This window comes from Stegodyphus dumicola, chromosome X2, assembly GCF_044657685.1.
Source record: "Stegodyphus dumicola isolate Sdum_Otavi_A_Nest chromosome X2, ASM4465768v1".
Taxonomy (NCBI): domain Eukaryota; kingdom Metazoa; phylum Arthropoda; class Arachnida; order Araneae; family Eresidae; genus Stegodyphus; species Stegodyphus dumicola.
The window spans coordinates 59,261,625-59,281,992 of NC_140781.1; the positions used below are offsets into that span (position 1 = coordinate 59,261,625).

Below are 20,368 nucleotides of genomic sequence, written 5' to 3' on the forward strand. Positions count from 1 at the left end.
TTACAATACTTAGAACAATTTTATTCCATTTTAATAGGTGAAGAAACATCATATATAAATTAAGGAAACATTTTTTGGTTTAAACTCATCAAACTTGGATTTAATTTTTGTATTAATGTTATGTAACCCCACATAATTTTTACTATTTATAATTATTTATTACTTCGTATGTCACTAAAGCGACACACAGTACTTAATTTAACTTCTGGCAAATGCTTTTCGTCCTCACCATTGTTTAATACATATTGAGAAGCAAATTGAGAGCTTAACAAGCATATTTTGAGTAAATTCCTTCGGTTAGTTTTACATCACTGCGAGGCATGGCTAATGACTTGAGTATCAAAAGCCAAACATTTGCAAAAAAATCAATATCGTTACTTTGTGACTCAAAACGATTAGATTTCTTACGTATATAATTGTATGACTCTAAATCACGTTTCAAAAAAAATATTAGAAAGCAGCATGAAAAGCAGAACATAAAGCTTCAAAGTTAAACTTTTAATGTATTGAAGAAAAAAATATTCCTTTTATAAACACAATTACTTTAAGAGGAGGTTTCCATAATGATTTAATAACAAGTAATTTGTTTGAATTTCGGAAAGCAAACCATTAAGATTTTAAGGCATCATTAGTAATTCAATAAAAAAAATTTTCAAAATAAAATATAATTTATTTATTTAATTTACATGCGTAATATCTAAGAGAATTCAGTATAATCCTTCATAAGAAATATAGTCAGGAAAGTGCATTTAATTATTTAACTTTATTTATCTTCCTAAATTTTTATTTACATAATTTTCGTATTTGGGATGTAACTGCTTTTCGTTGCTTATAATTTGCATGTATAAGCATACCTAATATTCAAAGTTTTTCATAACTGGAAAGTGCACTACTTATTTAACTTAACTTAGACTATAGTTATAGTCTTTAGAAAAGAGGAGGATTTGAATTACATGTTACTGGAACGTGATACATCCATTAACCTTTATCTTTATATGAGGTGAAAGAAATACTATCAAGCGAAGATAGGAAGTAAAACAGCTTTGAATTTTTTAAAATGAGAGTACTCTGTCCAAATTAAGACTTTCTGATGTGCGCTATTTTTATTGAATTTTTCGATAAGAAACCGAGATTATAATAAATAAAATTTATTAAATTATATGTCCAGTTTTCAACAGGCAAAATAGTTCAGGTTGGTAAAAAAAAATAAATAAAAATAGAAGCAGAAACTATCTAATCGTTAAAACTGTGATGAAACTGAATGTACTGTTATAAAGAACATTGTCTTCATAATATCATTACCTAAGTATATGCATTAAGTTTCAGAAATCAGATTCATTCTAAATTTTGCGGCTTCTATTAAGAAAACGAGTTCTTAACACTACGCACTAGAGTAGTGGTATTGTTGTAGTATGTACAAATTTGTTAAAGTGTTAGATCAGATTCTGATATATTATTTTACAGTTGACCATCATTTTCATAAGCAAAGTGAGCTTGATTTGATAGCTCAGTTTAATGCACCAAACACTTGTTACAATAAAGGGAACGATACTCATAAAAATATCGAATAGAAATGCATACATTATTGTTCAAGAAAGCATACGTCACATTTACTAGTCGCAGAACAAAACCACACTAAATTTTTCATCTATTCGCAAGCTACCAAGGATCTAAATTCAGATTATCAACCCACCATTGACCGAATCATCTGATCAAAACTATTCATTATATGATTATAAATTATTCAAAGCATTCAAAAAATAAATGAAATTCTTAGTATTGATCTAAGCATGTATTTTCATTTGAAAAGTTTCTTAAATTATGTAGAGAATTTTAAGAAACCAATTCGAGCATTACAGATTATATAACTAAAGCATTCTAACTTTTATATTGTCCACGCAGAGCAAAAATTCAGTAAAATATTCACTGCAATTTAATGCGTTAAGTACAAAGAGTCCTTTTTATTTACTTGAAAATTCCGTCAGTATATTAGAGAATGAATTTACTGGTTTGAATCTTTTTTCCAAATGTTATTATTGAACTTTATTTTCCCCATCTGTAATATAAATATGGACAAGTTTCCTTTATAAAGTCTTCCTCAAAGTTGCCCCTTCCCTCAGAAAGATAGCTCTTATAGGATTTGCCTTAATAAATTATAAATCTGTCATCAAGCAAAATCTGAAATTTCTCAACCACATTCAGACAGCAACTGCAAAACATATGTTTGGCATCAACGGGTCTAAAACTGTGCAACACAGAGTTATCCTACCCAAATCAATATGCAAAGAAAAGCCCGCAATGAATATTGTTTGCATTTCTATCTGAAAGCGGCCACAGCAGATCATGAAAGCAATTCAAATCGCGCCCAGTCCCCATTTAAATGGTATGAAGTAATTAAGCACATTAGTAAGTCAACGAATCAATATGAGTAAATCACAACTGCTCTAAAAAGAACAAAGTACTCAACAATAACCAAAGTGTGCAAAGAAACTAAGTACATGGACTGGCATTTATAAACAGTGAATGGCTAGGTATGATGAACATGCAATCGTATCGTATGAAATTAAATATTGCACCAGCCAAAGTAGGTCCGGACATAAGACAGGACAACAGTTGACACCTCCAGCGGTGGCAGAGCTTGCAATGTCGGTTGCACCAGACAACAGTAGCCTCTTGGCCCAAGATGGCCACCAGGAAGGCCACTGCTAATCTGAATGGATAGCGTAAGGGGTCTACACCTACTTTTTCAGGGTAAATAATAGGCGATTCCAGTACTTTACCTAATCTAACCTAACCTAATCGTTTCAGAGAATAATGGTTCTGCTAATAGGTAAAATGAACTGAATTGGATTAATTAGATTATGGCAAATCACATACTAAAATGAGTTTTATGCTTCATGATGACCAAATAAAATGTTAAATTTCATAGTAATAGAGCTCTCCCATCTATAGTGTTGGAAAAATCATCCATACGATTCTTAATCCTATTCTGAAAATTTTGCTATTCAGTATAAATTTGCAATTAATCAGTATTTAAGGAAACGTCTTGTGGTCATCTTTTTCAAACATCTTGCATACTAATTATGTTGCATCAATATTAAAACAATTAAAGAAATTTTAAGTATTTTATGCGTAATGAAGGTATCACTTCGAATTAATATCTTCTTGAAAACTAGTTTAAAATGATCCAGTTAAGATTTAAAGTTGTTGTTCTTAAGACATGATATATAAGTGAAAGGTAAAATTGGTAATGAGGATACAAATGTCATTGGCTTATTGCCTATCCAATCGAATAATTCTTGTAAAACATGCTGCGGCATGGTCCGAGGTGGGAAAGTCTTGGAAATACGACGCAATTAAGATACATCAATTTTCCTAAGAACCCATTAAAGTTCTTCTGGCATGAAACCATCCAGCAAAGAACAAGATCTGAAACTGTCAGCCGAAAATAAATTGGAAATCTAACCCAAAATAATCTCTTGCAGGATGATCGCAAAAATAGGAAAAGACAAATTGCTTGTGATGCGTTGTTCCTATCTCTTTCATCTATACCTGCCATTTAACTAAAATAATCGATGATAAGCAATTAAATATTTATGGATGAAGTTTGCAGAGTTCTTCGACCGCCCTTGCAAGGCAGACGGTGACTGGGAGTGATGACCTTGTAGTTCGTCGGAGGCGGAGTACACAGAAATGCGTGGTCGTTCCCGAAAGCCCGGTTTTGTTTGCAAAAAGGAAGATTATGCGAACTTTGAACTAACTTCGTAACACTTTTTCATCAATTGGAGAAATTTGCATCATGTTAAACGTGATCAAACTTATAATATGGTTATGAAGGAACATAATATGCCTTGCATCCATGTGAATGATATAAGACTTGTAGTGTACCGTTCATTAAATGCGTGCCTGTAACGAAATGGGAAAAAATTAAAGACACCTGTTTTGTACTGATTTTAAAACAGAATAAATTCTCTCATGACTCAACAAGAGGAAACTTTAACTATTTCTTTTACGCACTACATTATAAGTTAAGCATACTTGTTTATAAAATGCTTCTAACTTTCAGTTAATTTCTTTCATTAAGAATGCTTCTATATAAAAAGAAAAGCACTTGCAAATAAAATAATTTTACATTTATTATTCCATTATTAAAATAATTATTAAATAAAAGAATTTATTATTACTGCAAATAAAAGAATTTTATTTATATATTTAGTACCTGATTACAAGTCGAAATGTGTCATTTCGACTTTGAATCAGAGTGTAATATAATGCAGTATTGTTCAACGAGGATTTTGTGCATCCAGCTTTTGAAAGACAACATATTTCTTCAGATTTTATAACGAAATTCTTTGTGAATTTGAGGAAAATGGAACAAAAGATACTTTGAGAATGCTCATTGATAATCGTAGGCAGTCTTTATCTTGGTTAAACTGTATACTTATTTGCTCCATGTCTAACAACTATTAATGAAACGGTGTTTATACAAATTCCCTTTCCAATGCAACACGTAATGCAAAGGAGCTGCAAAAGGTATAGTAAATCTTAAAAAGAATACAAAAGAAAAGTATGAAGTTCATAGTATTTACATTCTGTTTTAAATGGCTTATTAACTCTTTACCAAAGATAACGCAGCCAGCTGTTTAGTCATATGTCGCAAGCCCAGTTTGATAAAATTTATTAACTCAGTCTTGAGAATATTGTTTATTTAATCAGTTATGACGATACACGCAAAGGATAATTTTGAGAAAGTTTCAGGTCTTTTGTTATTTTCATTTCTTATTGATATTACTCAATTAAATCAGTTTTGTCATAACGAGAAATAATAATTTCTTGCTAATAATAATGAAATTAGGTTTATGTTCGTATGGATCTTGAAGAATGAGGAATATTTTTAAAATTCTAAATACATTTAGGATAAGAAAATAAAAAGTTTCAGAAATTTCAAAGTTTGGTTGAAACAATTATTTATTCAAATCTCATACGCTCAAAGTAAACCGCAAGAGAGAAATTACTTTTGTATTCCAGCTTGTTAAGATATTTTATTGAACTACTCACGAGCAAATAAATTTTGAGAATGCTGTTTATACAATCAATTATTACAAAACATGCAAGGGTTATTTTTGAAAGTTTCATATCTTTTATTATTTTTCTAAAATAAATTCAGCCTTTAAACAGCAGGGGCAACAGTTCTCGATGTAATAGCAACTGCTTATTTTATAGTTTCATTTAAGTAAATGCTTTTCATTTGGGAAAGTCAAGTAAAAGATAATGAGAAGAGAAATCTAAAGAAAAGAACGAATCCTAAATAATAAAGAAATCGTCATAACCTGAGCGTCTTTTCTGTAATGAAGCTCTTTCTCTTGCTTTCCTGTCTTTTCCTCCTCTGAAGCGCTTCTTCGTCCACATAGGAACCTTAGAATATTTAAACTAAATAGGGGCATTAAATTAACTTTAAGAAAGTCACCATCAGAACATTCAGCAACGAAGTAGTAAAATCAGTTCTTCTGCTTGCCGTTGTGAAAAACCATAATAGTCGAAGATATTAATAGGACTATAGTATACGAAGATTATTTGAAGTTACTTCGGTAGCTCTTCGGATTAACATTTTCGTAAGAAAGTATTGAATACCGAGGTAAAACTGTATTTTGGTTAATTGGAATTCAATTTGACTTACGAAAACATCAGTGGCAAAGAAAAAAAGACAAGAAGTCAGTGCAGAAGAGATAGAAAGGAGTTAAAAAAAAAGTCCGATTAATTATGTTTCTAGGTTTGAAGACTTTCTTTTCGGGAATAAATTCACATTTTTTGTTTGTTGTGATCCTGCAGGCCATAAAGATGTTAACACTTGTAGGGCTGTAGTTGAAATTAATATATTATTCAAATTTTTGTTATCTTTCCTGAACTCCTCAACTTCCGCTCGCATTTCCTTGCCATGATGTAAATTTAAAGTTAAGTGAAGTGAGTATTTAAAAGTGTGAATCTTAACGTTTATTCAGAGCACGTTTTCACTAGCCAGCGCATGATTCGTTGCTGATCTTGCTGTTACGCTAATAAGCCCCTTGGCCATTTCGGATAATTGTCACCCCTGTTATGTTTGTTGAGTCAACCTAAGCTAGCCGTAACTTAACGTGCTAATCCAGCACTATTCTTATTTAGACTTGAATTGATTTATAATATAACGTTTAAGTTCCACCGAAAGTTGTCGGTGTTACTGTACAGCAAGAAGTATATGTCTTTCTGTTATTAGCTGGAAATAATAAAGGGTATTTTCATTCTTGTTCTGTGCTGGTATTTACTTCACGCCTGGGCGAGAATTCGCCAAGTTCATTTGTAAGATCTAGTTTAGTTTATGTAGAAAGGAAGAGATAAATCTTATATGCTCAGGTTTTAAAACAAAGATTCGTTGGATAATTTGTTTTGAACATGCGTTTGTACTGATTTAGACTGACGCAATAACTAGCTCTTAAGACGTCGGAAAAGAGCTGAATTGAAATTAAAGCAGTTTAGAGATAAGATCTCCTTTTCAAACTCTTGAAGTGACAAATTATATTATCGTTATAATCGAGCATTAATGGAATCACAGAAGAATGTAATGAAATATAATATTTTCGACAACAATTCAGTGTAACAGTATCTAATCACATTTACTTACTTTTATTAAGATGTGTGTGTATGTGATTATGGCAAAGCCTCGAGGGCTGTCTGCCTAAGGGGAGGGATGCCTTCGTGGAGGACTTTCTAAGGGAAACTGCCTCGTATACACGTTACACATGGGGAAAACCACGAAAACGCCCGTGCAGCCAGCCCGTTCGCGGGATTCGAACCTCGGACCGAACTACCAGTATTCAGCGACTTTACCGCTCGGCCGCTGGTGGGCTCTTACTTTTATTAAAAATCTCACTTAAAAAAATTGCCTTAGAAATTCCTCTACGATATCATTCTGCTTGGATAGGTAGCCCTTGAGCGCTTTGACGTAATAATTTATATATATATATATATATATAACACTCATAAAAAATTGAAAAGAGGTATTTGGCAGTGCAGGTATTAATTCTTGTTTCTTCTTAATGGCAACTTAATTTAACAGACTTTTAAGCAACTTAAAGCATTCCGACTATTTTTTAAATGAAATTAAGTATCCGAATTTAAAGATGAAGTACAGGAAATAAGATCCTCGATTACGTCTGTTTTCACAATAGCATTTCTATGCCCTACAATATTTCTCTAACTTGGTTATTTTGAACCTTATCAAATATTTGCTTTGTATCATATGACAAAATAAAGCTCCGTAACACTCACAGTACCATACTAAATTTTTATTTCATTTAATTTATATACGTATTGCACAGCATTCTACATTTTCCTTTTAATCTGAAATTTAAACTTTTCCATGAAATTTTCATTTGTAAATCAGAGATAATAGTGTTATGGATATCAATGAACAAAATTTCTAAACTGTACAAGAATGAACGGTAAGAAACCTGAAACAGGGACTTCTACTAATCTTATTTTTAGATGAGTTTATGAATGGTAATTCAAAAACATTTCTGCACCAGATTAATCTAGAGAAAGGAGCTGAATCGACTCTAGTTATTTAAATTTAACCCTGAAACTTCAGTTTACGAAATCACATCTGAAACTTATTTACTTCTTCAGAGGAAATACAACTAAAAATTAAAGAAGTAAACAAAAGAAAAGTTCTCTAAAATTGCAATTATTTTATCTCATTATATTTAAACAAAACGATAACAGAAATAGTTCTAATAAAACAATATAGTAAAAAAAATTATGAAAAAAATGCTCCTTTGAACAAACTTGTTTTACAATTGACATATATAAACAGAAATTTATCAAAGGTATCAACTATTCATCCAAAATCACCTGGTTGTATTTTACCTCTACTGGAAATTATTCACAGTTGGAAATATTAGAATAAACAACAGCAGAGAGTGGTTCTCTTTGCAGTGCTTCTCTGACGTAATTGGAAGTTTTAAGACAGAAGTGGAATTAATTAAGATAAAAGAGATATACGTAAACAAAAATTTAATGAATTAATCAACTATTCGTCCAAAATCATCTGTTTTTTTTTTTTTTTTTTTTTTTTTTTTTTTTTTTTTTTTTACTTCTATTGTAAAGTATTCGTAGTTGGAAATATTAGAATAAACAACAGCGGAGAATGGCTTTGTATGCAATGCTTCCCTGACGTCGTAAGTCCGAAGTGAGATTAATTAAGATAAAGCAAAATAAAATCTATAAGACGTCACGTCAAATTATTCTGAAAGCATTGCAGTTATGCATTAAGCAATCACAAAAGAACACCTATGAAACAACTCAAAATCAACCATAGAATGTACTGTGACATTGCTTAGATCGAAGCATAGCAAATAGCTTAGGTTTTTTTCCACTAAAAGATAGAGCTGTAGTATAAGCAGTATATGGAACTTGTCTTGAGAAGTTGATTACTTAATATACGGCTTTCCTCTTAACATCAATTCAAAATTAAAGTTTTTAAGTCCTGCGCACCAATGTCAGTTACCAATTAGTCTTGTTTACAAATTCAAACATAAACGTTACTAAAATGAAATACGCAGTTTAATTTGACAAAAAAAAAATTAATACAGTGTAGTTTACCATTCCCACACCGTAATTAAGAGTACTTAAAATAAGCACTGTAAATCCAGTATGGTATTATCCAAAATAGCAGTTACCCTATTAATGTCTTTCGCCTTTTTTTAATTAATCACTTTATTAGTCGTAAGTAAAAGCGAGATCAAAATATGTAGTTTTTAACTATGCTAATTTCTCAAATTTTATCACTTAAAATCTAATACTGTTGTTCGACCGCATTTGGTAATAGTTTTTAACGAAGACATCGTGAGTTATGCAGTCATAATACCTCCTCCTAGTAGCACAAAAGAGAAACATACCTTGCATTCATGTTTTGGCAGGCCGTCAACAGGTGTCGATATTTGCTGAATAAGTCATCGGAGGGTTTCGCTTCAGCGAAGACGTTTCTCCGATGGATGCGAATGAGGTTAGAGGCAAGGATGGAACTGCGTAGGCAACTGGACCCGGTCGAACACCTCGAAGCCGTTCGCCTACTCGCCAGCCCGAAAGCTTTCCTATATTTGAAAAGCACGTGGTTTTTGAACTGACGAGCGACTTTTAAAAGAACTAGAAAGTTTTCGCGTACGAGGTGAGTCACGTGGTCTGTCTATTATTCCCGTTACTTATAGGGTGGCGCAATGCATTGTTCTTGAAGTAGTCCGTTACGTACGTATTCTTTTCCTCACGCCCCCTTACTGAAATATGGCTAATACGATTTTGCAGAAAACGTAATGACAGCATTAAAATGTTTATTTTGCTTAGTCATGCTATTCCTAACATTCAAGAACGAGCCTCTGATTCATTGTTCATTCATTTATTCTTATGCATAGCTTTCTTTAGTTTAATTCACATGCAAATAAACAAACAGTTTTTTAAATAAATATAAATCACTTTTGCTTGATTAAAGTTTCATGGAACTGAACTAGTACAAATTAATTTCTTTCTGAAAACTACGCATATAATATTTAATTGCCTTTCTAAAAGTAAGAACTAAAAAATAAAAGCATAAAACAAGCTGATTAAAAAGCTGCTAAGCTGAAATTGTAAGGTAGAGACTTCAGTTATTTATTTTTTATTTACGTAAAATTACTCAGTGCAGAAAACCACTATATAGCGAATAGTGGTTTTCTGCACTGAACGGCCATAAATTACATCTATTTTCGGAAGCTGGTTAAGCATGTTAATATTAATTACCCTCTTGATCGATTTTGCTAGCCATTAAACTTGCGTTATTTTAAATTACATGTTATCGTTTTATGTGTATATTAATAAGCGGTTTAGCAAATAGCATTATTTTTAACAGATAGTTCAGTCTATCAATATTTTCTCAAATGTTACGGCCGATCTGAAAGAATGAACCAGTGTAACAGCTGTAATTACTTGAAAGTTATTGACTAAGTACATCAAACTGTTATTTCTCTCGAGTCATTTTGCAAAGTTGGTATATGAATAAATGAACGTTCCTTCGCCTCAGCTTAACCCAGGAGAATAGCTGGGTAGGTAAAAGCCCCTACCCGTGGAGAGAAGGTCCTCAATTCGAAGTCATTTTTACACCTATTAAAGAGTACTTAAGAAGAAAGCGAAAGTAAATCTGATATGACAAGTTGCAAAATAACCTACACTTTGAATGCTATTCGTTTTTTCTCTTGGACTGATTTGAGCTGCAGCTGATTTCCTAACGGAACTTTAATATATATTTAAAGGTTTGTGTGGTAAGTCAGCTGAAAGTAACTTACTTTAATTAGATGCAACAGTGAGAGCCACAGCGGCAGCTGAAACTGTTTATTAATTATTTAGCTCATAAACTAAAGTTGAAGTTGACGCTAAGTTTTTTATTAAAATAAAACTTCCATGGCGATTTAATTTAATTGAAATTCAATGGATTTGACCTCAGTATTTGTCTAAGACAATAACTCGCCGAAAAACATTAATAAGGGTTGGCAGTTAGTTAAAAAGCGTAGCCAGAATTTATAGATATCAGGCATGCGTTTTAGAATCATTGGTATTATCTTCTGAAGGGAGCAAAATGTCAGGAATTCATGGTGAAAGCGACATGGTGAAAATTCATGGTGAAAGTCAACACGACATATTGTCAAGGTTACAATTCGAGTTTTTTTTTTTTTTTTTTTTTTCTTTTTAAACAGAAAGTATCTGAGCCTTGTAATATGTAATTAAAGGGCCGGGTTATAGGATCTCAGCTCATTGAGAAAGAAATAAAATCTTGAGCAAAACATTACGGATTTTTTTCCTTATCGTGGGCTGTATAATATGCCAAAGTAATTTCATTTGAATAGTGTTCCAGCAAACAATTTTTAAATGATTTCAATTTGTAATAATAAATGGCAACATATTTTAAATCACTTGCATTTAAATAAATTCTATTAACTTTTCTTTCCATTTGGAAAGGCTGACTTTATTTCAACAGTTAACAATATTTCATTAAATCGCTATCATAATAATAAAATATTTAGATTTATTTAATTGTATTCATTCATTTCAATCTCCTGCTGTTTCTTTAAGTTTTATATGTTGGACTTTTATATATACAAACTGAATTAAAACCTTGTACACCACCTAGAAAACTTAAGCTGGAACTTATATGATAAAGAAATCATTTTTTTGGGGGGTCCAGCTTATGCCATATGAATTGCAGCAATGTATTTATTCAAAGTTTAATTATTCTTTATGCTCAAACTAATGTTATACGATTTTTATCCTTTTAAATCCTCTTATTCTATTACTTCCCTATTAAGATTATATTTTTTAATTATTATCGATATTTTTTCAGTAAGTTGTTTTTCTGATGAGACTTCAAATCAAATACCTAATACCAGCTTTCGACACATTCGCAGGAGGTAAGTAAAAACAAAGAAAGATGGTTGCATTATAACTAAGGTGAAGCCCCTTCCATTTTTAATGATTTGTTACTGCATATCTATTGACCTCCATCGAAATAATTAAAAGGAATGGAAATTCACTAAAATAGGAGGCGATCTTGAAAAGCGTCTTTTCCCGCGGTTTAATGTATGGTTACCTCAAGATGCTGTTATTTTTCAAAGCGACAATCCCTCCCAATCCAGAATCCTGAAAAATTATTTTACTTTTCAAGGGCTTCAAACGCTAGCCTGGCCTGGAAGCAGCCCTCATAATCACCATCGAAAGGAATATTTTCTAAAATAAAATTCACGAAGAAGAAATAACCAAGACGGATAAAAGAGCTTTATCTAAAAAATTAAAATACGCATCGAGTCTTTTAAGTAAAATTGCATTTCTTATTATTACTGGACTTGTTGTCCAATAAAAGAAAGGGATGGCTTCATAACGATGCTCTGTCATCACAGTATTGGCACTTTTACGCATATCATCTACTGTTTAAAGAAAACAGAAGCCTTCATATAGGCGCTGTGGCTTAAAGTTTCACCCACTTATGTAGATTATTTTCTAAACTGAAAAAAAAGTAACCTTCATTAAGATGAGGGCATTTTTATCCCGTAGAATCACAAAGCTAGTAGAATTTTCGTTTATCTAGCTACTCCGATTATAAACTTAAATCTTACTTACATTGCGCTGCCCCGGCCCAAAAGAGTCAGTATCTTTAAAGAGGTGGATTTTTGCAGGTTTTTCAACTGATCTAAGTTACGGGCACTTTTATGCTGAAGCACTCCCGTCAAAGATTCTGTCTTTTCAAACAGTGGCAACTTATATATACACGCTGGCAGGACAGGAAGAAGTAGGTAGGACACCAGAACTTCACCATTTTTTAAAAGATAGAGTTCCACCGAACTTAACTGTACTGCTTCCTCCAAAGCTTGCGGAAGAATACCCCAGCAGACGGATCTGAGGGCATTCTATTCCTCTTCCTTCACCACCAAACCTCTCGAGAGGATTTTGGACTCGCAAGTAATTTATGCTCCTTCATGCCACACAAACATTCAAGGCCTTCTCCAGTATTCGAATCCGAGTCAAACAATATGACAGCCAGTTTCGCTAACCACTAAACAGATCAGGGCGACTAAAGGTATCGGTACCTCTCCTGATGGAGCACTATCATAAAGGTCTCCGCAAAGGAATACTTGAAAATAATTCGCTTCCCCGTAGAAAGGAATAATGGAACGCATTTCGAAATTCTCGAATAACCAGGTAAAATTCTAGGTTCATTAATAATTATAACTATCTGAGGGTAGAGTGTAGGATATAAAGCGTTTAAGACAATTATGGGTCATAGACTGAAGCAACTGTTTCGAATAAGCTGAAAATGTGTTAATTGTGTAGATTTATGTATGAAGCTAGAGACAACGTAAGAAACATAATAAGTTTGTGATAATTTGCGTCGTACTTCGTCTTACCGGACGTCTAACTCCGCCCACCTGAAGGCTAATTCCCTCTACCGAGAAACGTACCACTTCATGTGCTCGAGGGCAGAGAAGATGAACTTAAAAACAACGGCACACACACTGTAACCACAAAATTATGTTGCTCGAATATGAAGTACTTGACGAACAAAATACTACACTGCCTTTCTAAGCCGCAAGCTATAGTTTCAAAGAAAAAATTGAAAGCAATGAGAGCAGAATGAGGTATTCTATTTCATATCTCAAATAATAATTTGCTTTTCAGTTTGATTAGCAACGCTTCGACGGAATTGCGCGCATTATCTTCAAAGCACTCCTCCGCAGTACATCTATAACAGAAGATAATCTTGAGGTTGTAACATGGATCATTTCAAATATTTTAATGTTTTGCAATTATGAGCCTACTCAACTATTTTGTATCGTTCTTGTTAGTTTTTCTCTGCTTGGTTATTTTTTTCTTTATATTAAGAACTTTTTGCATTTAATGCAGTTTTTAAGTTTAAAAAGTTTTTTTTAATTAAATAAAAATGCGTTATAGTAATTTTGTGCATCTCGCTAAGCAAACAATTTGTCTCGCTGCTTTAAGTTTAATTTTTAATCTTTTCTCATGTTAAAAAAGTACCCACGTACATTAGTTACAATACCATTATTCTTGTTAATAAAAGAAAAAACATTATTTATAGCTATTTACAGCACTAATATTGTTTTTCTTAGATATAAGAAACAATATTATTACCAACAAAGGACTGCCTTTAATAAAGTAAAACTCAAAATTCTATAAAATATATTTATGCACAGAGAATGAGATATTATGATTATTATTTTTTATGCTGCATAAAAATTAAATATCGTTACCTCGTATTTTATGCTTTTGTTCATTGAAGATATTACTTTAGGCGTATTTAGACATAATTGAAATGTATATTTCTTGTGAGTTTCTGAACTTTATTAGAATAACCACTGATACAGTGATAGTAGTTCCATTAATACATCAAAGGAAGTTGTATGTTACAGTAGCGTTGTGTATGTGATTCGTTTTCTTTTAGAGCAATGCTTCTTCATTCATAACCCCTTTTTTTCCTTTCATTCGTAGCCCTTTTTTATCATTGAGATCTTTTCGCGAACCCAAATATTAAATACAAAACAAAGATATAAAAATATATATTTTCTCATAAGTATTTTATTTCTTTGGTAAAAAAATATACACATAAAAAGGAGTTCTTTTAGAATTTGTTTCAAATTCTAAAAGAAAGTGTACAAAAATTAATGAAAAAAAATCGCGTTATAATGAGACGGATATGCGTATATTTTGCAGCAGAATAACTTAAATCTCAGTGAAAAATTTGTCATTGTTGGATGTAAAGCATCTTCAACGTTATTCAGCGCAGCCCAAATGGGATAGTGATTAGTGACTCTGACTGCCGTACCGAAGAGCTCGGATTCGAATCCCAGAGAAGTCATGGATGTTTGCAAATGTACAATGCCTGTGCGGCACGGGGACACTCTAAATATGCGGCGATCTGAAAATCCTCTTGAGAGGTTGTTGGTAGGGGAAGAGGAGTGGACCCGTCCCCCTGGGTGCTCTCCCTCTCAAAATTGGGGGGGCAGAACTGAGATAAAGTCGGGCTGTCACCCATATGGTGTTCAAGGTTCTGCCAATGATAGGCACATTTGGCTCCTCACCATGATGAATGCCGTGGCCTGTGCTGACCATTGTCAGACAAGTGAAATTGGTAAGAATAACAGGTTTTTCAGCATTGAAAGATATGTGGATTTAATAAGCGTTAAAGCTGAAAACATCATTTCACATAACTATGGGATTTTGAATGGCAGAAGAATATTTAATGCCATTTCAGAAATGGTGGGAAGGTCAGATCCAGAATTTACTCAAGGATTTCAGTGGAAATTTAAGTTTGAATCACTCCATAGCTCAACAAATTCCTCTTGGTTTTATACAGCACGTTAATAACGTCAATCAAAATTTGCTTTTGAATCCAAGATAACGTTTTGAAATCAAATTCTCATATCATATTTGCAAAACTGTGTTTCGAGGGTTTCTAAGTGATTTGTAAATGTTTTTGAAATTCAAGTTTTAAAGTTATTTTTTAATTATGAAATTGTCGATAGTCAAATTTCGAATGAATAATTTTCTACTCCATTTTTCCAAATGTTTACCTCTTTAATGAAACCGTCAATTTTACCCCCTCAAAGTATTATATACTACTATTGTTTCTTTGAATAAACAAATCGAGATCTTTTAATTTCTCAAAAATATGTGACATATGGAACAGCTTTGATAGTCATGAATTATGTTGAAAAAGAGCTAGACAATCAGACTTTAGTTCTGTTAAAAGTCTAACAGTTTCATTTTTTAATAGCAACAATCTTAAACTTCGCCTTCTTGACGTCTTACTTTTGCGTGAATTAATAAAGTTTTGTGTTCGAAGTCTATAGCTTTAGAGAGGTTTGAAAATAAATGGCCTTTAAGCGTATGCCTTTTAATAAAGTTTACAATTTTAACAGATTCCTGAAGCACATCAATCAATTCCGTTGCTAATTCTTTTATATTTTTCTGGCTAACGGTATCGTACGATATCGTCTAACGCATAGCTAAATGCGCATCACCTTTCATAAATACTTACATATTTTTAATAAAAATCTCTAAAGATGGTAATCAATTAACGACAAATTAACAACCAAAGCGTGGAAAAAATCAAATAGTTATACGTCATATCTGAGATCGAAATGAAGATATCGAACCATCACAGAAAAATGTTTCATACTGAACAATATTTCGCAGAAGCTAAATAAAGGAAGAAATTTTACTATCATTTGTTTACCCCATTCTTATGGCTATGCTTTTTACATTCTTGTGTTTCTTTGTAGTTATTCATCATAAAAAAAAGAATTAGGAATGCTGTTGGAATTAAATTTACATTGAAGATGAAATTTCCTTACATCGATACTTAAATTAAATTCTTGGTAAGGGAAATTAAAAAAAAATTAAAGCCATTATTTATTAATTATTCGCGTTACAGAACTATTCATCGCAAAACATCCTTCCTTAAATTTTAAGGGCTACAAATTTCACTTCAAATCATCTGACAGTCAAAAGAAATTACTATTTAGAGCAAAACGAAACAGGCGGCTTAAACTAAGACTTACCAGACCGTCATGAGGATTCTCTAAAAATTCCAGTGTTTCAAATGATGAATAAATTGGGGATATTCCAATCAAAGAATACACGATCTCACACTAGCTCCATTTCGAACTCTTTTAAGATATGCTTGGCTCCACTAGGTGGAACCCATTTATAGCAAGTCTTCTTTTACGGAGTGCCTGCGCATCTCAGGTTGATTGTAATTAAGCGAAGCGTTGTAATGAAGGTAAGTGCGAAGAAAAGAAAGCAGAACTTTGTGTAGAGCCGCGCGATTCTCTTTGGAGGATCTGAGACAGGATTGTTTCACTCGGAGGAGCACATTGTGTCCGGTCGTGTGCCACCTCCTCCCAAACCTTGAAACTGTTTCAATTGTTATCTTTTTCAAATGGAAGGTTAGCGAAGCATTTACAGCACGCAGAGCCAGGTGCGGGTACAGTGGGGGGTGATCAGGGGTCCAAATCCACTTTTTTGAGGAGTATTCTTATTCGGTGGGATAAATCCGATTCCCAGAAAGTGAAATCCGACAGATGGAAGTTTTTTTGACCAGAAAGAGGAAAGCTCACGTTACAGATGTAATGAGAATACTTTGAAGTGACTTTGTTCCAATGTACTATGCACAAGCATCGTGGTAGTTCCGAGTACGTCGGTTATACCATCTGGTAGAAGAAGGGGAATGATACAGAACCAAAAGCTTTAAACGCAAGCTAAATGTTGTTAGTTACTAAACGTGCGTTGCAGTAACACTAAATATAGGTCATACAAACGTTTATTTACTGAACAACGTGATGCCTTGAAAGGCAGTAACATCTGAAAGAAAATACACATAAGCAGATAGGTGAAATAAGTACACTGTATTCTACGAATTCGGAGTTCAAGCGCAAAAAATTAGCTTAAATTTCAATTATTTATTTTTATGTCAGAATTCATTATATATTGTGAAGATAAGTGAATCATAATAATTGTTCTTTTGAAGGAAAGTGAGTTATTTAAAAATGCATAAAATTATTATTAAGAAAGCAATTCTTGTATTCTTATCTGATAAGAAATCAGATTTACGGGGAAACCCATTGTTTGAGGGAAAATGCACGTGCAGAACATTAAGTTAACTATGTTTTCCTTGTTTTAAAGGAATAAAGTAAATGCTAAGTTGTGTTCTTTAAAACGAAAATGAAAAAAAGCTTAAAAATTGATACCAGTGTTTACTCTCAAAAGAATTTATAATAATCTTTCAAAATAGAACACTATATGCAACTCAGTTCAGTTCAGATTTCCAAAACGCATATATGGCATTAAAGCAAAAGGAAGCTAATTCGCTAAGTGGAAAGAAAATGCGAAATTCAGATTTAACTATTTCTGCTTGAATGTCGAAAAATATTTTAGAAATTTAAATTCTTGGTATTCTATCCTGAAACTCAAATAATATTATCAATTTCAATAATTAATTAAGCAAGCTGACTATGAAAAAAAATAGAATGTCGACATGTAGAGTCATTAGTTTATTTTTGGAGCAAGAGAGGTGAAATATGTGCAATGCCCTCTCCGGGACTCGAACCTGGACCTCTCGACTAAGCGTCGAGTGTGCTACAGTTATGCCGCGAAGGCATGCTAAAAGGAGGGAGCAAATACCTTACATACCCTTTTAAAGGGCGACTGAGTATTAGGGGACCCAGTCACCAAATCCTGGTGATGACAAATTATTGGCCACTACCTTTTAGCTCGGGCGCCACTCGTAGAATCACTTTATATTTTGAAGCAAGCGACGTGAAATATGAGCAATGCCCTCTCTGGTATTCAAACTTTGACCTCTCGAATACGCGTCGAGTGTGCTACCGTTACACCATGAAGGCATACTCGAAGGAGGGAGAAAATACCTTATAAACATTATATTTGAGTTAAATATTATAAAACATTTACTTTTGATGCTTTTCAGAGATTCCCAAACCCCGTTTCTCATCCCACTTCCCTGAAAATTATGCACTGAGGAAGCTCCTGAAGTGAAAAAGTTGTTTCCTTAAAAAAAAAAAAAAAAAAAAAAAAAACATTAATAAGCTTTAGTAAACAACTGCACAATATAGTTTAGTTTAGACCTCACAATAATTTAGACTGAGCAATAAAGTTATAATTACTAAGCGACTACACAATAAACGGTGTAAAGAATTTTTCACACAACATTTTCCTACGATACTCTAATGAAATATATCCTAAATAATAAGGTACAAAATACATTGACAGAGGATTTAATTATGAAATTTGAGGTAACGTTTTTTTTTAGTTCAGGGGTCATACACAAATTCAAGTACGAAGAAATTTGTGAATCTGTATGCAGTTAATGCCGAACTATGTATGAGTTTATACAGAGCTTCTCATTTTAACAGATTAAGTGACGAGCATTAATAAGAAGACTGTCGAGAAAAGGTTTTATCATTACAATATATCGAGAAACAATTCTTATTCAGATGCTTACAAAATTGGTGTTTTTGAAAATGCAGACAGCCTTCAGTAAGCCTTCAGTAAGTCTTCAGTAATGTTACAAGTTGTCACACAGTCAACTTGTAACATTATTTCCACAAATTAAAAATGAAAAACGTTTCTATTCTAATGTTCAATTATTAGGTTAATTGGAAGCAGAAAATATGAAAAATATGCAACCGCCTTCGCTGGGAATCGAACCACGGACCTCTGGAATACCGGCCCAGCGTGCTACCGTTACACCACGAAGGCTCGCTAGGGAAGTGGGAGAAATATCTTATACCTTATTAGATTAAATATTCATTTTTTATATCAGCAAACATGCTGCGGCCACAAAAAAGTTGGCACATTAATTGTGCTTATTCCAAAAAGCTTACATTTTAGATAATTTTGCAGTAAGAAAGGAGGAGCAGACAGACTGCAGTCCGGTTAGGCCAAAGCGTAGAAAACAAGTGCGTGATGTTCAAGGTGAAATCTTAATTCAGACACGACTGAGTTTTGGTTCTCAATGCATTTTGATTGGATAGTTAATATTACTGTAACATTATTATTGGCTGCTTGAGTTTTAGTTCCATTTACATCACCTGAATTATGTAAGAGTCATATGGCATGGATTAATCTAGAAATGACGCAGTGCAGAGAGAGAGGTTACTATTTTTAGAATTGAGAAGGGAAATTTACGTGGCTAATTTAATCTTTTACATATTCTTTATTTTTCTTACATATTTATATATATTACCAATGATTGCAAAACTAAAGACCATGCAAGGGGTTTTGTGGACGTGGTGTGTGTGATAGAAAAATAGATAAAAAAAGACGTAGCAGTGTTGTTTTGCGAAGTAGGTAGATGGCATGTTGAAAAGGAAACTTGGTAGTCGAGGCAGATTAAATCTTCATTTTTCATTTGACATCTGTAGCCAGAATTTACTTGGCACTCTAGTCGTGCCTATTCAAAATCATTTATATTTTTTATATTATTGCGATAGGGAAGAGAGCACAGCGAATTATCGTCCAAGCAAGCACAGAGTTTCAAGCTAAAAGTACGCATTTATCCAATATGGCAGTCTGTTAAGAGAAAGGTTTTGGTTTAAGTTATAAAGTTTTCAGTTTTCAGAGTTTAGGTTCTCAATTAACTACGTCATCAGCTCTACGCAAGCTCTGTGGCATAAATTAATCTATAAATGGCGCAGTCAAGAAATGTTATTTTTAGAATAGAGAATTTATTTTTAGAATAGAGAATAGAGAGTCCAAAATATAACTTACCAGTATGGATGCACACTTTTAAAATATTTCTACTTTAATTAAACTTAGGAGATAATATAATCAATTAATCAATACGGTTTAGGAAATAAATTATATATATATATATATATATATATATGAACGTTAATTTAACTCAAAATGACGCAATGAAATTTAAATAAAATAATTCAAATTATTTTATTATTTTAGTAGCTACAGTGTATTAGCGTGAAGAAAATACCTAAGGAACATCTAAAAGAGCCCCGCCAAGATGTATAGTGGTTAGAGAAGCCGACTACGATACTCAAGGGCGCGGGTTCGGATCTCAGAGAAGGAATGGCTGTAGCCGTTCCTTCATAGGAGGTAACGAAGGCTGCCTATTAGGTGCCTCTACAATAAAATGGCCATCACTTCCGGCCGTAGGAGTGGCAAATGTCGAAAAAAGACAAAATAGTGCCCGCCGTTCAGATGCCGAAAAAAAAAATCTGAAAGCAGTTTTTCAGATGGCCAGGAGACCATTTAAAAAAAAAGAGAC

At 32.9% G+C, this 20,368-nt stretch overlaps 1 protein-coding gene across 2 annotated transcripts in view; it reads right to left on the minus strand.

Annotated features, from left to right (window-relative positions):
* LOC118185710 (uncharacterized) overlaps positions 1-16,347 on the minus strand; it is a 141,078-nt gene extending 124,731 nt beyond the window's left edge. Inside the window, exon 1 of one of the 2 annotated variants that reach the window (XM_085809756.1) lies at positions 16,128-16,347. In XM_085809756.1, coding sequence (XP_085665882.1) covers positions 16,128-16,138 — 11 coding nt within the window. In that variant the 5' untranslated portion in view covers positions 16,139-16,347. Of the gene's footprint in view, positions 1-8,930; positions 9,131-16,127 lie in introns of those variants that run through there. The other variant, XM_035355605.2, reaches the window with a different exon arrangement.
* Between the last annotated feature and the right edge of the window lie 4,021 nt (positions 16,348-20,368).